This window comes from Ceratotherium simum, chromosome 35 (genome assembly GCF_057802395.1).
Source record: "Ceratotherium simum simum isolate JZ-2026a chromosome 35, ASM5780239v1, whole genome shotgun sequence".
NCBI classification, from domain to species: Eukaryota; Metazoa; Chordata; class Mammalia; order Perissodactyla; family Rhinocerotidae; genus Ceratotherium; species Ceratotherium simum.
The window spans coordinates 21,338,342-21,357,228 of NC_141934.1; the positions used below are offsets into that span (position 1 = coordinate 21,338,342).

Sequence of the window (18,887 nt, forward strand, 5' to 3'; positions counted from 1 at the left end):
GGGGTTGTGCAGACCGTCAATGGAAGAATGGATCTGGTTACTATTTTACACAGTGAACTGATTCTTTAAAAGCAATTGCCAGGTGACCTCTAGAAATTTCTCCTAGCATTATTATGCCAGGATTCTACGACTTCTGAGTGAGAACATCTCATTGGTAATAGGATGCATCCCAGCTGCACAACTTCCTGGTGTCTGAGCTGTCTAGAAAGAAAAATACATGTGCAAGAATAATACGTATCCTAAGCAGTGAAAACCATTGGTTAAAAGAGTCAGAAAAAAAAAGGGAAGGAAGTGTATCTGAGAGGGTAACTATTACCAGGGACAATTTTTGGGTGCTTGTTGACAGTGAACATCTTGGTAACTAAAGCTGACCCCGGAGTTGGAGCGGGGTGTCCCTCTAATGCAGGAGTGCTCACCGGGGGGCGATTTTGCTCCCCATAAGACAAGAGGCAATGTCTTGAGACATCTTTAATTGTCAAACTGGGTGGCATCTAGTGGGTAGGGACTGGGGATGCTGCTTGATATCCTGCAATGCACAGGACAGCCCCCCAAACAAAGAATTATGTGGCCCAAAATGTCAATAGTTGCTGAGGCTGAGAAAACCTACTTTGAAAGAACCTTGAGAAAGAACCTGGCGGGAGAACCACGTATACCTGGTCGCAGGTATCTTGGTGGGAGGTGGAGCTTTGGACAGGTGTGGCAGACACTTGGTTGGCTGATCAACCCCCATCCACAGGTGTCTTCACTCCCCTTTTTGGAGCCACTTTCAAGTTATGGGTAGCCATGTGACTGTTCTGGGCAATGACATGTAAGAGAATTTGCTGCATGAGGCTTCTAATAGGTATCCTCCCCCTTCTTGTTCTTCCTGCCTGGACCCAGAACCACCACCTGGAGGTGCAGTAGCCACTTTCATTGCCATGAGGACTAAAATTGATACCTAAAGAGAGTGGAACCAGAAAGAGCTGGGGATGAGTGTGTCCCCAGGGGACAGTTTGCAGTATCCGGACATAGTGTTTTGGTTGTCACATGGGTCAGGGGTGCTACTGGCATCTAGTGGGGATGCTAGATGCCAGGGATGCTGCTCAGCATCCTACCCTGCCCAGGACAGCCCCCCCCCCAAAGAACTCTCCAGCCCCAAATGCCGGTAGTGCTGTGGTGGATGGAGAAAGCTGGATGGAGCTGTTGTGCGAGTGCTGGATTGCCCGCCTTAGAATTTCTTGTAATGAGCAGAAAAAACCAATTGTGCAAGCTTGTGACTTGGGTTTTTCATTATTTGTGGCTGAACAAATCCCAAGTTCAAGCTACAGCAGGAGAAGCTCTTTGATTTAAGCCTGTCACAGGGCAATCTCCAGACGACACTTCTTTTAGATTATTCTTACTGGCACTTTCCATGATTGTACAGGATGTCCATTCCCGTCTTTGAAGCAGAGAGCGGACAACCATTCGGTAGCTTCTTTTGCTAGAAGGTGCCAACACCACCGGTCCCCTCCACCCACGTCGCCGGTGGGTTCAGCTGGGTCCAAGATTACGGGCCTACATGAGGGATTAGAAGGTGTTAGAGGGGTGCTTTTTAGAACCAGTGGCCTCAGAATTGGGGGGCCATTCTATTCTCAGCAGTAAAACAATGTGCCCTCATATCTGAGTTGTCAGTAATTCAAATGTATGAATACAGGTCAAAGTAATTTCCTAGAATTAAATTATATTTGTCAAAAAAGTTTTGAGAGCTGTTAATTATTATACACATGGAGGTGTAATATAAACATCTCCTCCACTAGGCCAACTGAAATAGGATGTATAATTTAATCAACTATAACTTTAAGCAAGCCACACCCACGGTAGGCAACCCACAGCGTCTATTGTCTCTTTCCTCTTCTCTATTCTTTCTCAATGCTCCTGTCTTTTCTTCTGCTTCCATTGTTTTTGTCCCCTGCTGGTGGCATGGAGCAGACACACTAAGATTCCTTCCTATTCTTATTTTTTTTTGTGTGAGGAAGATTAGGCCTGAGCTAACATCCGATGCCAATCCTCTTCTTTTTGCTGAGGAAGACTGGCCCTGGGCTAACATCCGTGCCCATCTTCCTCTGCCTTATATGGGACGCCACCACAGCATGGCTTGATTAGCTGTGGGTAGGTCCACGTCTGGGATCTGAACCTGCGAACGCCAGGCCACGGAGGCGGAGTGCGAGAACTTAACCGCTATGCCACCGGGCCGGTCCCTTCCTTCCTATACTTGAAGGATGAAGGTTTTGTGGGATGCAGGTCTGAAAGGGTAGATAAAAGCTGATCTAATAAAAACCCTGTGGGTTAAATTGGTTGTGAATGACAGCGTTATTTCTCAGGAACGCACGTCCAACTCCCACAGCTCTTAGACCTGCTAATGAATCCATGCTTTTCCTTCCAACCTAGAAAGACGAAAGCAACTCAGTGACCCAGCCCCTTGGTCCTTCCTTCCCTGTTCCTCCTGGATGTCATTTTCTCCCCTCCCTAGGACTCTATCCCTGGAGACTCTGGGAGGCTCTGGTGGTGAGCACGGTCCTCCCTCGGGGTCACGTGAGGAATAATGAGTCCTGACCCCACGGGAGGAGAATCCAGGTCGCTGACATTCTGTTGGAGGGAATCAGGTTACGAAAAGGAGGTGGGTCGGTTTGGGGCACCTGGTTTTCTGCATCTGGGTCAGGAGGAAGTTCCTCGTGGTCTCATCCTCAAAGTTGTAATTGACCGTCCACAAGATGCAGAGCTGCTGATACTTTGTGACCAACTCCAGGACCGTCCGGAAACCCTCGGCCGTGTCAAAATTCGGCACCTTGCTGCCCTGCTCCCAGGCGTAGATGGTGAGGAGCTCCAAGGCGTACTTCGGGGGCAGAGATCCCTTTTGCTTCAGTTTCCTTTCACACTGAGGAAAGAACGGGAACACCAGATGATACTGGTTAAGGCAGGGAGGTACAATGAGGTCAGCAAGAACCGCGGAGACTGCACATCAAAGACTGGTGGGGTCACAGCTGGGAAACTGAGTCACGAGATGCAGCGCTGGCGGGACTGGTCCGAGGGAGGTCTGAGCAGGCCGGTTTGTGGGTGCTCACTTGGCAGCTCGTAGGCTGCCCATGCAGGTTCCTTTGGCCATATATGACTTCCCCAGGTTATAACATAGCTGCCATTTACTAAACCCCCCTGCGTGCTAATTATGGGGCCAGACAGTTTACCTATGTCCTTCCTAATCCTCCAACAGTTACCAAGCAGGCAGAGATTGCCTTTTTAGATGAAGACCTGAGGCTTGGGGAGGTGAAGTGACATGCTCAAGGTCACGCCATAGCCCTGAACGCTCTGAGCACCCTGGGGTGTAGAGCCATTTCTCTGATTTTCTGGGATGGAAACCAGAGAGCTCAGTCTCCATCTCAGGCTTCAGGGAGCTGGACACAGAAAGGAGACATCTCAAGAATGAGCTGAGATTGTGCTGGATGTTTGCTGTCTTGAAAATACTGAGAACATTCTGTGTGTAAGACCGTTGATGGAAGTGAAGGGAGGGTAACCAATATAGAAAATGCAGCCTCTGGTCCCGCGTGTGGCTTCAACTTGCCTTCCAAGAGATAGCATCTGTGTCTACTAATTAGGGGCACCGAGAAGCAGATAAACCAGGCCGGTGACTTGTAGGCATGCAAATCCCATCTTCACCTGCCCTTCCTAGGCAGGATAACTTGGATTCCTGCAGAATTCTTTGGTCAGAGCAAAGGCAAAATCAACCACGTGTAGCAGCTCTGACGGTAGGAGGGGCTCTACACTCGACTCACCTTAATGGGGTGGGTGATGGGAATTCCACCAAGATACTTGGGAATAAAGATTGGGCAGATTCCCTAAAGTGGCTCAGCCCCCAACATGGGAGACTGCGTGCACGTGGAGCAATCCAGAAGTGCTGGTTTCATGGTCACAGAGTCCTGATAAAAACCAAAAAAAGACCCAGACGTCTGGAACAAGAGCTCTCATACCTGTTTGTACCAGTGCTTCACCAGGCGAATTAAACTCTTCACTTTGGTGGGCCGGGATTCCACGAAGTTACGCTGCAGCTCCGTGAAACAGGTAGAAAATTCTCCCCCTACGGCGTCTGAGGATTTATACAGGTGGATGAGCTCAGCGTAGACCCTGGGGCTGGGCGCAGAGCCAGAATTCAGTTGACCTAGTATGGGGGAGATATTTACATTACGCCTTAATATATATAGAAAGTAACAGATTTCAAAACATTGTTGACAAATATAATTAAATTCTGGGAAATTATTTTGAACTCTGTTAGTGTGTTTGAATTACTGACATCTAAGATATTGAGAGCATCTCCAAAGTAATGAGATAATATGATCGATATGAGTCCAGGTGGTACTATTACAGTATTATCTAGACCTGTACTGTCCAATATGGTAACCACCAGCCAATGTGGCTGTTTGCATTCAAATCAATTAAAGGAAAATAAAAAATTTAGTTCCTTAGTAGCACTAGCCACGTTTCAAGTACTCCATGGATATAGAACACAGATTATAGGACATTTCCGTTATCACAGAAAGACCTTTGGACAGTGCTGATCTGGAGTTTGCAAAGTATGGCCCCCAGACTAAATCTGGCCCATTGCTTGTTTTTGTAAATAAAGTTTTATCGGAACACAGCCGTGCCCATTTGTTAATGTATTATCCATGGCTGCTTTCAGGCTGCAATGGCAGTGTCGAGTAGTTGTAACAAATACCTTATTGCCCTCAAAGCTGAAAATATTTGCTATCCTACCTTTTACAAAAAAAGATAGCCGACCCACAATCAATACTGTTATTTCCTCTCTGAGAGACACTAAGAACCATTCAGAGGGACGGTACCATATCTTCCTGATTTGGATTTGGAAAATGTCTGAAATAGTCTTGGTTTCTTTTAATATACCTTACGAATCTGTCACCCATGAATTGAATTTCTAAAGGAGATTTTTGCCTAAGATTGAAGGTGAACACTCTGATTTCCTGTATTTTCCTCAGAATTCCTCCCACAGTCTGTTCTTTAATTTCTTCCACTAATAGTTGAGGCATTTTATCTATAAATGCGTACAGAACTCCTGGGTACCCGATTCTTGGACAGATACTGTGAACGATAACACGGGTGTGGAAGATGTGGGTCTTGGCCGTCGTTGGGATACAGGTGTAAGGTATCGCTGCCATTATTCACGCCCCCTGCAGGGGGGGCTGGACCCATGACCTGTTACTAAGTCACATGGCTTTCCCTCCACCCCCTTCCCCCATCCCTCCAGAAGCCGCCTTCCTCCTCCAGAGGCTGAGGTCTGGGGAGTCTTACCTAGCGCATCAAAGGCAGGCAGCACATCGAAGTCAACACTTTCATTGAGGACTTTGGATTTCAGAGAGAAGCTCAGCACCCTGGGAGCCTTCCATTTTGAAATCTCAAATTTCACTTCAAACTCCTTCTCCTGCTGACAGGCTTCCAGCTGTTTGCGGATTTCCTTGATGATGTTGCATCTCTCGGTTTTTTGGGAGGCGTAGTTTTTAAACGAGTTAAGGAACACGATGATGTCGGCATCAGAGCCGCTCTTCAGAGCTGTGCCTTTGGCGGTCGACCCTCCCTGGTGAAGAAAGGCAAGTTGAGATACAGCGGTTTCTAGACCGTGAGCCTCTCAGCCCTGTGGGCTCTACCAGTTGGGCTAATTAATGAGGTTGCCAAGGGTAGGTTCCAAGTTAGGGTCCAGTTAGGGCTGAGTCCAGAGCAGAGAGTTTCGTCTTCAACAGATGGAGGGAAACGTGTCAGCCTGTGGCCTTTGAGCCATGGACATGAATGGTCCAATCTACTGAATCTCTATCTCAGTTGATGGGATGAATCGGGCTCTAGTCATTGAAACAGGAAAGAGGTCACTTTTTGGTTCAGGTCACACTGAGCTCAGAATCTGCAGTGGTTTGAATGGTGGTCCCCCAAAAGTTATGTCTGCTTGGAATGTGTGAAGGTGACGTTATTTGGAGAAAGGGTCTTTGTAGATGTAATTAAGTTAGGGATCTGTGGGCCCTAAGTCCAATGACAAGTGTCCTTAGAAGAGGAGAGAAAGGAGAAGATACACAGAGAAGAAGGTGACTTGGAGATGGAGGCAGAGGTCCAAGTGACACACCTACAAGCCAAGGAACACCAAGGATTGCCAGCAGCCCTAGGAAGCTCATACAGAATCAGAAGCATGTTGTAGTGACATAAGCAGTGCTTTATCACCCACCACTGAACATCAGGTCCTAGTTGCCCATCTCCCCAGCTTCCCTCCCTCATCCCTTTGCCCTCTACCTTCTGATGGAAGACGAGTCTTCTAGAGGTACAGTCACCACTTAGTTCCCTGCCCGTAATTCCCTTAAGAGAAGGGCCTGTACTCACCTTCCCTGCCCGTAATTCCCTTAAGAGAAGGACCTGTACTCACCTTGACAACCTTCAGAACCTTTGTCGTTGAATGTTGAAAGCATTTTTCTTTAAGGAATGTACAGATGATGTCAACAGCTTTCTTGATTTGATCTAGGAAGATTTTGCTGGGCTGGAGAAAGTCCATGATGAACCTGTCTAGAAGATGGCCTGGGGTCGTGAAGAGCGGGGCTGGCTGGGGAAGATGCAAGAGCCCGCTGTGAGCGACCCCGCCTGTTCTGGGGCCCCTGCCCTGCCTCTCCCTCCCACTCTCCAACCCTCCTGCTGGTACCTTTGTCATCTTTAGTTCTTGCATTGACACATCCCAAGAACATACCTGAGAGTTTAGGGTGAATACCCAAGACCTGCCAGAAACAAAACCTCTCCTAGTTGCTCCTCCTTACGTCCTAGGAGAGACCTAGATTCTTCTCCCGATGGGTTGGTAATGCCTGACACTGAATTGCTCTCTGGTTTCCACTGCCAGTTTTGGCATCATCTGCTCATGTCCAGCACCTTTTAGCTTCTTTTACTCATCTGCTCCTTCCTTATTTTCCCTTCTACTGTAGCCTTGTGGATTTCTGATGATCACAATAATCCCTTTTTCAAGGTTCTATCAGCCTCTGTTCAACACACGGGGCCCAGGTGGATTGGTTTCCCAGGGCTGCCATAACAAATTACAACTGGGGGGCTTAAAACAACAGAAATTCGTTCTCTCACGGTTCTGAAGACTGAAAGTCTGAAGTCAAGGAGCTGGCAGGGCCATGCTCTCTCTGAAGGCTCTAGGGGAGGAGCCTTCCTGGCCTCTTCCAGTGTCTGGTGGCTCCCGCCAAAGTAGCAGCATCACTCCAATCACTGCCTCTGCTGTCACATGGCCATCTCCTCTCCGTGTCACAGTGTCTCTTCTTATAACGATACCAGTCTTTGGATTCAGGGCCCACACTAATCCAGGATGACCTCATCTTAGCTAATGACACCAGAAAGATCCTATTTCCAAAGAAGGTGACATTCTGGGGATCCAAGTTGACATTAATTTTGGGGGACACTATTTAACTCACTACCCCAAGGATGCTGCTCTCTCTAAGTGTGCTGAAGAGGGGCTATGCTGGGTCCAGAGGGGCTGTGTGTTCAGTCTGAAGGGCCAATTCTCTGCTCTCTAATCAAACGGGACCATGGAGGGTGGGACCTGTTCACTCTCTTGCACCTGCGGTTACTTCTGGAAACAAACCACATTCAGATTTCTAAATGGGGTCCGAACCCGCACAGAAGCACAGTTGTCTCCTCTTCAGTAGAAAAGTTCAGATGGTGGGGTCCGCTCCATGTACCATGAGGTCATGACACCCCGCTCCCTGTTCTGCCTGCTAATGGTTGGTCTCCCTGAAGGTCTCAGTCTGCAGAGGAAGTCTGCTTCTTGGTTGTTGTAGGCAGAATCGTGACACCCCCACCACAGATGTCCACATCCTAACCCCCAGCACCTGTGAATAGGTTACCTTATATGGAAAATGGAACTTTGCAGATGTGCTTAAATTAAGGCTCTTGAGATGGGGAGAGGATCCTGGATGATCCAGGTGGGCCCAGTGTCAGCACAAGGCTGCTCATAAGAGAGAGGCAGGAGTGTCACCGTTATGGAGAGGGAAGCAGGGGGCAGACGGAGAGAAGACACAGCACTGCGGGCTTGGAGGATGGAGGAAGGGGCCGCGAGCCAAGAACTGTGGGCGGCCTCGGGAAGCTGGAGAAGACAGGGAAACAGATTCTCCCCTAGAGCCTGTGGACAGCTTGATTTCAGCAAAATGAGACTGATTTTGGACGGCTTACCTCCAGAACTGTAAGATAATAAATTCGTGTTATTTTATGCCATGAAGTTTGTGGCTTTTTTTTTCTTTTTACAGCAGTAAGAGGAAATGAACACACGGCTCTACGCAGATGCTGTCTTTTTGCTGGCGAGCACAGACAAGACGGGCCAGCTCACCTGGGGGCGGGGGAGGGGTGCTCAGCTTGAAAGTTGAAGGTGGACCTTGGTGGCCCCCAGATGTAAGTGGACCTCACAGTTGCTGAGGACAGTGTCCCCTTGAAGGCAGATTCGTTGCCAGTACTGCCCCTTCCACTGGGCGGAATGTTGTGGTGTGTGTGTGTGCATGCATGTGCGCGTGTGTGTGTGCATATGTGTGTGTGCATGCGCCCTCCAGCGCCTGAACCCCCTTATGTAGCGGTTCCTGGGCCGGGATTGCCTCCAACAGCTGTTGTAAGAGGGATGGTTTCATAGATCTGGAAATAAAGGTTGATGGGGTGGGTTGCAAGACAAAAGGACGAAAGCACATATCAAAAGATAGTGTAGGAGGGGCCAGCCCGGTGGCGCAAGCGGTTAAGTGCGCGCGCTCTGCTGCGGCGGCCCGGGGTTCGCCGGTTCGGATCCCGGGTGCGCACCAACACACTGCTTGGCAAGCCATGCTGTGGCGGCGTCCCATATAAAGTGGAGGAAGATGGGCACGGATGTTAGCCCAGGGCCAGTCTTCCTCAGCAAAAAAAAAAAGAGGAGGATTGGCAGATGTTAGCACAGGGCTGATCTCTTCACAAAAAAAAACAAACAAACAAAAGATAGTGTAGGAGAGGCATGAGAACTGAATACAGTGTGTGCTTCTGGGTTGGAAAAAATGGCTATAAAGGACATTCTTGGAATGATTGGCAAAATCTGAAAACGGATTGTATTTGGACAATAACAATATATTAATCTGAATCTCCAGAAGTTGATCACTGCTCGCGGTTACCTAAGAGAATGTCCTTGTTCTCTGAGATGCCTATGACAACACGTAAGGGTAAAGAGGAGAGATATCTGGCAGCCGACTCTCAAACGGCTCAGTATAAACAATAACAATAATAGTAATGACGGTGATGATAAGCGTGTATACACACACACACAGAGACTGTACGTAGCAAATGTGGTAAAATGTTAAACATTTGGGCCTCCAGGGGAAGGGCGCACAGAAGTTCACTGAACCATTTTTGCAACTTTTCTATACATGTGAAAGCTTTTCAGAATAAAATGTTGGAGCGCAATAGTTTTTTTTGTGTGTGTGTGTGAGGAATACTAGCCCTGGGCTAACATCCGTGCCCATCTTCCTCTACTTTATGTGGGACGCCACCACAGCATGGCTTGACAAGCGGTGCGTCAGTCCACACCCAGGATCTGAACCTGTGAACCCCGGGCCGCCGAAGCAGAGCACGTGAACTTAACCACTACGCCATGGGGCTGGCCCGTACTGGGGGCAATAGTTTTTCAAAAAGCTTTCTTAGGCAGCTAGGAAAATTGGGCTTAGGGAGCAAAGACCAGGATCCAGTGAGAGGAGGGGCGGGGGGCACAGGGTAACTGCTCAGAGCATCCTATTCCTTCTGGATCCAATTAGGGGATGTCCCTGTTCACAGGTGCAGTCACTTCCAGGGCCCTGTGAACTGAGTAAGCTCATTGACATCTATATTTACATCCTAGATTTCTGATAAATTGGCCCGCAAATTTCTGTGCAAATAGAATGTGGAGCTCTGCCTCCCATGATTGGGATATAAATTAGTCCCGTGTCTGTGAAATGTGGAATCTGGTTGACTCATCTGGCCTCAAATGATGCATTTGTCCCCCCACTCCACTCTGAGACCCCCTCTGAAAGCTGAATGGGTTCGGTGGTCTAACCTGAGAATGTTCCTGCTGGACTGCCCTCCTCTAACCAGCTCTGAGAGTGCAGGGGGTTCCACGTGGACAGGTTTGCTTCTTCTTTGGGGGATGGGGGATGGGGGGTCAGATGCACCTGGTGCACAGCTGGTCCCTTGATTGGTTCTCCTGTCTCCAGCCCACTTCTCACTCTTGTCCCCACACCTGCCTGGGCAGAGCTCAGAGCCTGTCCTGGCACCTGCAGGAGTGACTGCCACCCCCTTCCTCTTGGGCTCTGCTCCATTTCATGTCATCACCTTCTCATCGGCTTTTTGTCTGACAGAAATTAATTGAAATCTCTCATCTTCAGGTGCCCCCATCCTTTTTCTTCCATTTTGCCCTTTGCTGTCATTTTAGTAGAAGGGGAGGCCCCTAATGGTGTGTTATGGATTGAATTGTGTCCCCTTAAAAGATATGTTGAAGTCTCAACCTCCAGGACCTGTGAATGTGACCTTATTTGGAAGTAGGGTCTTTGCAAGATGTCATCAAGATGAGGTCATTAGGGTGGGCCCTAATCCAATATGACCGGTGTCGTTACAAGAAGAGGAGAGAGGCAGATAGGCACCGAGGGAAGCCCACGTGGAGACACACGGGGAGAAGTCCCCCTGACACTGGAGGCAGAGACTGGAGTGATGCAGCCGCAAGCCAAGGACTGCTGGCACCCACAGAAGCTGGAAGAGGCAGGGAAGGCTTCTTCCCGAGAGCCTTCGGGGGAGCACGGCCCTGCCAACACCTTCCTCTTGGACTTCCAGCCCCCAGAACCGTGCGAGAATAAATTTCTGTTGCTTTAAGCCACCAGTGCGTGGTACTTTGTCACAGCAGCCCTAGGAAACCCCTGCTGATCTTGGATAAGACGGCAGTCTGCATGTCAGCGGGACCCTCCCTGCAGCATGACACAAGCTATATTTCGAAAACCCTCTCACCAGAACATTCCAAGATGGTCCAGGTGGCTCGTTCAGGCCGGAAGAAGACAACCAGCATTCAGCTTCTTTTTTTAGCTGTTGCCAGTACACATCATCTCTGCTCACATTATTGGTTGGGTCGGTTGGATCCAAGATTACTGGCCTATGAATTCCGTTAGATTAAAAAAAAAAAAATCAGTTGGGTTGCCTGTGGGAGAAGAAATCCGTTTTGGGGAAAGAGGCCTAGACCGGGCATCTGGTAACCTGGGTTTTAACTCCTGTGGGTGCTCTCAGTTGCTGTGGTGCTTCGTCTAAGATGTCTAGCTTCTCTGGTCCTGCTGGTTCTCTGCTTTACAGCGATGTTCCATTAATAACATAATCAAGTGTCTCCTCTTCCCGCCAACCCCTTCTTCTCTCTTAGCCCCTTCCTTCTATAAGGGGAAGCACCTAACTAGTGTTTGTTTTGGCGACAAAATGTGACAACAGTTTGGAAGGTGAGCGGCATTGATCAGGCTCCTGGCATTCTGGCCCCTGCTGCTGGCATTCTTTTGGCGTATCCTTGGCAGGAAAGGACAGGGCTGAGTCCTCATTCTAAGGGGGTACAGCCTGGCATGCAGAGGAAGAGGTAAAGAGAGAGGGCCACGGGAAGGTTTGTACCTCCGCGATCGGAGCTGGCTCAGCAGAATGTTCCGGACAGTCTCATCCTCAAAGTTATAGTTGATTGTCCAATAGACACACAGCTTCTTCTGCTGCATGATTAGCCCCAAAACTGTTCTGATGCCTTCAGCTATATCAAAGTCTTCTGCTCCACACCCCTGTTCCCAGGCGTAGACTGTAAGCAGCTCCAAAGCATATGAGGGCGCCAGGGGGAAATTGTCCTGCTTTATCACATACTGTGGGAGAAGAAAAGGGTAGTGGCTAATTTGGGGACCCAGATCCTCCCCTGCCAGGGGTCTGAAATCAAGAAACCAGAGTCTATAAAAAGTCGCTGTCCTCCACCAGTGACTAAAATGACACCACGTCTAAAATTTGATGGACTGACAATGTTGAGTGTTGGCAAGGACATGGAGTGCCTGAAACTGTCATATGTGGTTGACGGCAGTGTAATTTGGTACAACCATTTGGGAAAGCTATTTGGCAGTACTTACTAAAGTTAAAAAAAATATATATATCCATGTATATATTCCTTATGTACACACATATACATACATGTATATGCCATGTGCATATGTATTCACGTATACATACATATGCAGATACCTTATAACCCAGCAGGTCCACTCTTGCACCTTTACCCAAGAGAAGGGGAAAGGGGAAAGTGCTTAAATTCACAAAAAGACTTGTGGGGGAATATCAATAGTCACCTAATTCACAATAGCCCCAATTTGGAAATGACCCAAATGTCCATCAGCAGTAGAATGGATAAATGTGTGGTATATTAATACAATGGAATACGACAAAGCAATGAAAAACTACGACTACACGCAGCAACATGGACAAATCTCTCAGACATCACGTTGAGCAAAAGACGGCACACACAAAGTACATAGAGCACGATTCCACCGATATCAAGTTTAAAAACAAGCAAAACTGCTCTGTGGCGGCGGATGTGAGGATGATGGTTCGTTTGGGGGAAGTATTGACCGGGAGTGGGCAGAGGCTGTGGGGTGTCTGGGGTGCAGGAAATGAGCCCTATTTTGATCTGGGTGTTGCTTTAGAGGATACAAAAATGCACTGAGCTGTGTCCTTAAGATTGTTGTACTCTATTGAATGTAAATGATCCCAGTGTAAAGGAAGGGATGACAGCAATAGACATACAATTGGAAAATTACCTGCAGATGCCAGTGCTTTACCAAGAGGATCAAATCCTTCAGCTTTCTGGGACGGTTGTCAAAAAACTTCTGCTGGAGCTCCGTGAAGCACACTGAGAAGTCACCGGGCTGAGCGTTTGTCATATCCAAGGATCTTTTGAGTTCTCGATAGGCCCAGGGGCTGGGATTCTCACTTAAGCCTGGTGTGAAAGAGAAACAACTTTTGGTATCCATGTCACCCGGCCTCAGTGACCTCAGGGAAGGTCGGTTGGGGGTTGATGGCCCACACCTATGGCTTCATCTGTACGAGGACTGGTGTATTTACAGGAAAGGTCAGGGGTGGCTTGCCCTGCTAGACAAGAAAATGTAGTCTAAAATGACCGTCATGAAAACGATACGGTGCTGGCTTAGGACAAGACCAGCAGAACCCAAAGGAGGGATGAGAAACACAATTATGAATGAAAAAGGGGGTGTTCCAAATTAGTAGGACAAGGATGGCTTCTTTAACAATGGTGTTGGCACAGCTGGTATACACCTGGAAGAAAATAAAGTTTATATATCACATACAATGTGTTCTGCTATTGAGCCCATCCAGTGAATGTTCTATTTCAGAGTCCAGGACACAGGCACTTGGAGGAGGGAGGCCAGGGGAAGGCCGGGCCCTGGAGGCTGGGGATGGAGCCCAGTGGGCAGGCGCACGCTCTGCAGAGCTGGACCCCGTGATGTGGGGTGACGCAGCACAGTGGTTCTCAAAACTGGGGTGCCTGTCAGAATCCTGCACACGTAATCAGGAACACAGGCCCAGGAGCCTCCTGTAGCCATGAACCCAGGCCTCTGAGTTCCAGATCCTCTCTGCAGGAGATCTGATACCCAAGTGGAGAGAGCTTGGGCCTCTGTATTGTTCCCTACGTTCCTCAGGTGATTCTGTTATCCGCGGGAGTTTGAGAACCACTGGTATGGGGGTGAGGAAGCAAACGCAATGGGGGAGATGTCAGTAGGTCACAGAATTTAATCTAAGGGTTCCCATTCTTGCTAGCTGAGCTCCACTGTTCACAGACACATTTAGGTAAACAATAGGACACAGTAGCCAGCTTGTTCTTTTCATTCACCCGACAGACATTCACTGACTTCCACTATTAGCCTGACACAGTTCTGGGCCCTTGGCATGCAGGGAGGTTGAGGGAAAGAGCATCCTGTCCCCCTCAATAAGGGTAATAATGTAGCTAACGTTTGTTGGGTGCTTCTCCCATGCCAGGCACTTTCAAACCCCTCAGGTACAGAGAAATAGACAAGCCTCCCACTACTCTTGGGTGGTTATTGCAATAAACTGCTAATCTACAGATGAGGGAGCTGACACACCAGGAAGTCAGGTAAATAGAAGAGTCCTGTTTGGGGTCAAAGACCCTGGGGAGAGAGCAGCGGTGGCACATAGCAGTGGAAAGAGATGTGGAGTTGGAGCAGGTCTGCCTGGACCTGGTGTGGAGAGCAGGCCAGACCAGTTAGGCTACTATTTAGTAAAGAAAGTAATTTAAGAATTCCCCAGTAGGTTATTTTTCTCAGAAAGCAACTATTATTGTTTCCTTCTAGAAAAGGGATCTTTGTTTGGCATGTGCAGCTCTACTACCATCTGGTGGCAGCTTCTGGATACTACATGTAAGGAGGAGCTTATCTCTCCGGCTCACACCATCCTTGTATGAGGGGGTGAACCCACCCAGCAGAGGGCGCTCTGGCCTAGTCTCCAAACGCCCCGCTCTGAAAAAGAGGAGAGGATTTCCTAAAGATTTTGAGTCACATTTTGTCTCTTTACCTTGACTCCAGCCCTGGTTTGAGGCAGGCACCTACTCTAAACCTTATCATGTTAAAGGCCCTGCAAGCTAGCTGTTTCTAGTCTAATCTTACAGTTGGCAAAAGTGGGTAAGTAGTGGGACCAGGGTAAGAACTCGGGGCTGCCTACCTTCAAAACTGGTGCATTTTTCTCTGAACTGGGTCACTTTTCTGTGAATATGAGTCATCAAGGTGTGTGTGTGTCACCACCTTAAAGGAACCCCTAGCCTGGGGCTTAGAAGAACTGGGGTTTTATTCTAGTTGTGTCAGTAACTGGCTCAGTGGCCCTGGGAATATTCCTTTCCTTCAGTTTCCCCATTTGTTTAATGAGAGGTTAAATTTCAGCCCTAGCATTTAAGTTTGTGACTATATATGGACCTGGGCTTGAGACTGAACTGTATGCTGAGTCTTATCTGTCCATCCATCCAATCAACTATCCATCCATCCATCCATCCATCCATCCATCCATCCATCCAATCAACCATCCATCCAATGATCTCTCTGTTCATCTGTCCATCCATCCAACCAAACATCCATCCATCCATCCATCCATCCATCCATCCATCCATCCATCCATCCATCCATCCAACTATCCATCCATTCATCCAACAATCGCATCCATCCATTCATCCAACCAGTTGCCCATGGATGGTCCTTGCCTTGATGTTGACCTGGTCAGAAGGCAGACTCCAAATGCCTGCCCCAGCTGAACTTTTCCCAGATGTTTGCCTCATCCTCTTCCTCTAACCAATGTTTATTCTAGTCTAAATCCCCAAGTGTGGTCCACAGAGCAGCAGTAGCATCACGGCAGGTTAGACATACAGAATCCCAGGCCCTGCCCCTGATCTCCTGAATCAGAACTTGCATTTTAATAAGGTTCTCTGGTGATTTGTGGGCATGTCACAGTTTGAGAAGCTCTTCTCTAGAGTCTAGAATCTAGAACATTTTCGCCAAAGTCAATTAAGAGATGAGAGAAAAGTTCTAGAGAAGAGAGTAAGCCCAGGTAGGAGAGACTTCCTCTCTTGAAGGTCTATGGTCCCCCACTTTGGAAAGCACCAGTGGTATCTATCCCATCCCCAGCCTAGAGGACCCACATGGCTGTCTGCCACCCCTTTCTTTGGCTTTGCTCTCTCAACAAACCCCTCCAGATCTGAACCCACCCCCATACACCCAGGAGGGCTCACCCAGCGCATTGAAGGCAGGCAGCACCTCAAAAGTGATGCTTTGGCATCCTGAGGACACATGGATGGTGAGCCCACTGTTGGGCCTCTGGATCTGCACCTTGGCTTCCAGGCCTGTGACCTGACAGGCTCTCAGACACTCCCAGATTTTCTTGAAGATTTCCTGTTGGCTTTTCGTCTGATCCTGGAATTTTTCAAGGTTACTGACGAAGATGACGAGCGTACCATCGGAGTTGCCTCTTAAGACCGTTTTCCGGCCATAGGAGCCACCCTGCCAGCGATAGAGAAAAAGATGTGAGACTCTGGGTCCTTTGGGGTCACAGGGCACCCCAGCAGGCAGTAGTATTTCTCAACTCAAGCAAAAGTCCAAAATGTCACCATTTCTTAAAATTGAGTGACCAGGCGTCCATTCGTCCACCCATAGACCTGAATCGGGATGCCCATAGCAGCACTTTCCATACTGGCTCCAAACTGGAGGCAACTCAGATGGCCATCAACAATAGAATGGACAAACGTGGTGTACCCACACAGTGGAGACACATACAACAACACAATGATAAACACCACCTGCGCACAACAACATAGATTTCATAAACAGGATGGTCACAGAAACCACACAGTGCATGATTGCACTTATAGAGGGCGACCAACCTGTCTGGTTTACCCGGGACAGTCCCAGTTTTAGCATTGAAGGGCCCATGTCCCAGAAAACCCCTCAGTCTCGGACAAACCTGGACGGTTGGTCACCCTACATTTAGAAAGGTTAAAAACCCAACGAAATGAATCTATGCTGTTATAAGTCAGGATCAGTTGCCTGGGGTTGGAGGTAGTGACCGGATGGGGGTCCAGGGACTCTGGCAGGTGGAATGTTTTATTTCTTGATCTGGGTGCAGGTTACACATGTATGTTGTGTGTGGCAATCCACCAGGCTGTACACTTAGATCTGTGCACTTTTCTTTTTGTATGTTTTATTTTAATTAGAAAAAAGTTAACAATATTGAGAGGCAGGATGGCATAGTGGTTAAGGGCGCATGCTCCCAAGCAGATTGCCTGGGTTTAAATTCCAGCTCTGATTACAGCTATTAAATAACTTCCTCATGCCTCAGTTTGCCCATCTGGGCCAGGGCGGGGGGCCACCAAGTGTCCAGGTGTCTTTATTGCTAGAGATCCTGAGTGTGCCTAAAGGCAGAGGCCAGAAGACACATGTCTGCTGAGAAGAGGGAAGCTGGTGCCAGAGAGCATGGGGCGGGTGGGGTGGGGGGTGGGGGGCGGGGGCGCAGATCTCTAACCCCGAATCATCAGCCTCAGTCCTGGGATTTGTGGCCACAGCACCATACATTTCTGACTGATAAGAGCTCCCCGCCTCCTTGCTGTTGAGAAACCACAGAGCAACTTCTGGTAGTTTGACTGAAGTCTCCTAACCTCAGTTTACTCCTCTGTGATATGGGGCAGAGGGAAACAATAACAGTGAGTAATCACGGCTAAGTTATTGAGCACTAACTATGTACCAGGCTCTGTGCTAAGAATACCCGAGGTGGGTATTATTCCTCCTCCATTTTACAGATTCAGAGACTGAGGCGCAGAGAGGGTGAGCAACCTGCACCGGGTCACACAGGAGGAAGAGACAGAGCCGGCTCCTAGCCCGTGCTCCTAAGCTGTACATCATCTCCCATCAGCTCACTCGAGTGTGGGGAGCACGAGCTGATGTCTTGTGTGCTCAGAGCCTGGCACACCGTAGCTGCTCAGCACCAAGTCTCTCTGCCTTCCAGTGGCTGTGAGATCTCCCGGCTCCCAGAAACCCAGAGCCCAGCCCGCGACTCACTTTGGCGACACTTTTCTCCAGGGAGAGCGGCTCGGCTTCCTGCAGGGCGGCACAGAGGGTGTTCACGGTGCTGTCGATGTGCTTCTGACAGTCTTCAGAGGGCCTCAGCGAGTCCCGGATGAGCCCGTCCAGTTTATGAGCAGGCACTGTGTACAGGTGGGACTCCCAGTTTCCCATGGCTCCTGCTGGCTGCTGGGCTGACAGCTAATGGCTGAGCAGGAAGAAGAGAAAGAGAAACTCCTGTGCTGAGAGCCAGGAAACTGAAACTCACCCAGCTCTCCATCTCCTTGGTTTCGAGTTTGCCCTCGCAGCTGGGGTTAGCCTCTCAGCGGTTCCCAGAAGCCTTCTGAGTCAACTCGCAGCCTCTGGAGCCCGATGGTGGGGGCTCGATACACACCAGACCTGTGTGCTGGAGCACATTGCCTGCCCTTTTTGTGCCTCAATTTCCCCACCTGTTAAATAGGGGATAACAATGGTACCTCTCTCGTAGGATTAATGTGAGGATTACGTAACACCTGCAGAGCGCTTAGAATGGGCGAATGCTTTGTGTTTGTTAAGTAATTAACATTTTACAAGGGGCGAAGTTTGTTCTCGGAGGTTCTTTCCCTTTTCCCCTGTCCTCAGTGGCCTGGAAACTCAGAGTCAATGAGAGCAGCGAGGAGAAAGAGGCCCAGAGAGGGAAGTGACTTGCTCAGGGACGCGCAGCAAGGCAAGGGCTGAGCTACACTCAGGTTTCAGTTCTGCCACTGGGCGAATAGGTCCCGGAGGGGTCAGTGCAGGGGAGCTTCTGTGTGCCCAGTTCCTCAGCACACGTGTGGACACCTGCAGGGCCTCATCAGGTGCTTCCCCACCCTCCCACCCCCCAGCAAGGATGGAAAATAGGCCCAGGAGAGCACAGGCTGGAGGGAGACAGATGTGCAACGCTATGAAAATGAAACTCACAGAGGGCTCCCAGGGGCTGCCTCTGTCTAGCGGTAATAAGAAATACAGACGGCAGAGATCCCTAAGGTGTGGGAAGAAGGGTCCTTCTCTGCTGTGATGATTAATTTTGTGGGTCAACTTGGCTGGGCCACGGTACCTGGAAATTTGCTCATTGTTCTAGATCTTTCTGGGAACTTTTTTTTTTTTTTTTTTTGTGAGGAAGATCAGCCCTGAGCTAACATCCGATGCCAATCCTCCTCTTTTTGCCGAGGAAGACTGGCCCTGGGCTAACATCCATGCCCATCTTCCTCCACTTTATACGGGACACCA

General features: G+C 49.0%; 1 protein-coding gene across 1 annotated transcript; it reads right to left on the bottom strand.

Annotated features, from left to right (window-relative positions):
- Positions 1-455: 455 nt before the first annotated feature.
- OAS2 (2'-5'-oligoadenylate synthetase 2) lies at positions 456-17,844 on the bottom strand. The gene is made up of 10 exons (XM_014787092.2): positions 17,637-17,844; positions 15,818-16,085; positions 12,831-13,009; positions 11,656-11,891; positions 11,020-11,161; positions 6,425-6,598; positions 5,314-5,596; positions 3,981-4,168; positions 2,655-2,893; positions 456-1,533 (listed from the first exon to the last, which is right to left on the bottom strand). Exons 1-10 carry the CDS (start codon positions 17,811-17,813, stop codon positions 1,365-1,367), a joined length of 2,055 nt encoding a protein of 684 aa, XP_014642578.1. The 5' UTR covers positions 17,814-17,844; the 3' UTR covers positions 456-1,364.
- Positions 17,845-18,887: the final 1,043 nt, after the last annotated feature.

Excerpts from the sequence above, each read along its gene's own strand:
- OAS2 (XM_014787092.2), bottom strand. The coding sequence starts at position 17,813 with ATGGGAAACTGGGAGTCCCACCTGTACACAGTGCCTGCTCATAAACTG. Across the intron at positions 13,010-15,817 it reads GCCTGCCTTCAATGCGCTGG|GCTTAAGTGAGAATCCCAGC; the intron begins GTGAGCCCTCCT and ends CTTTCACACCAG. Across the intron at positions 11,892-12,830 it reads TAAAGCACTGGCATCTGCAG|TATGTGATAAAGCAGGACAA; the intron begins GTAATTTTCCAA and ends CTTCTCCCACAG.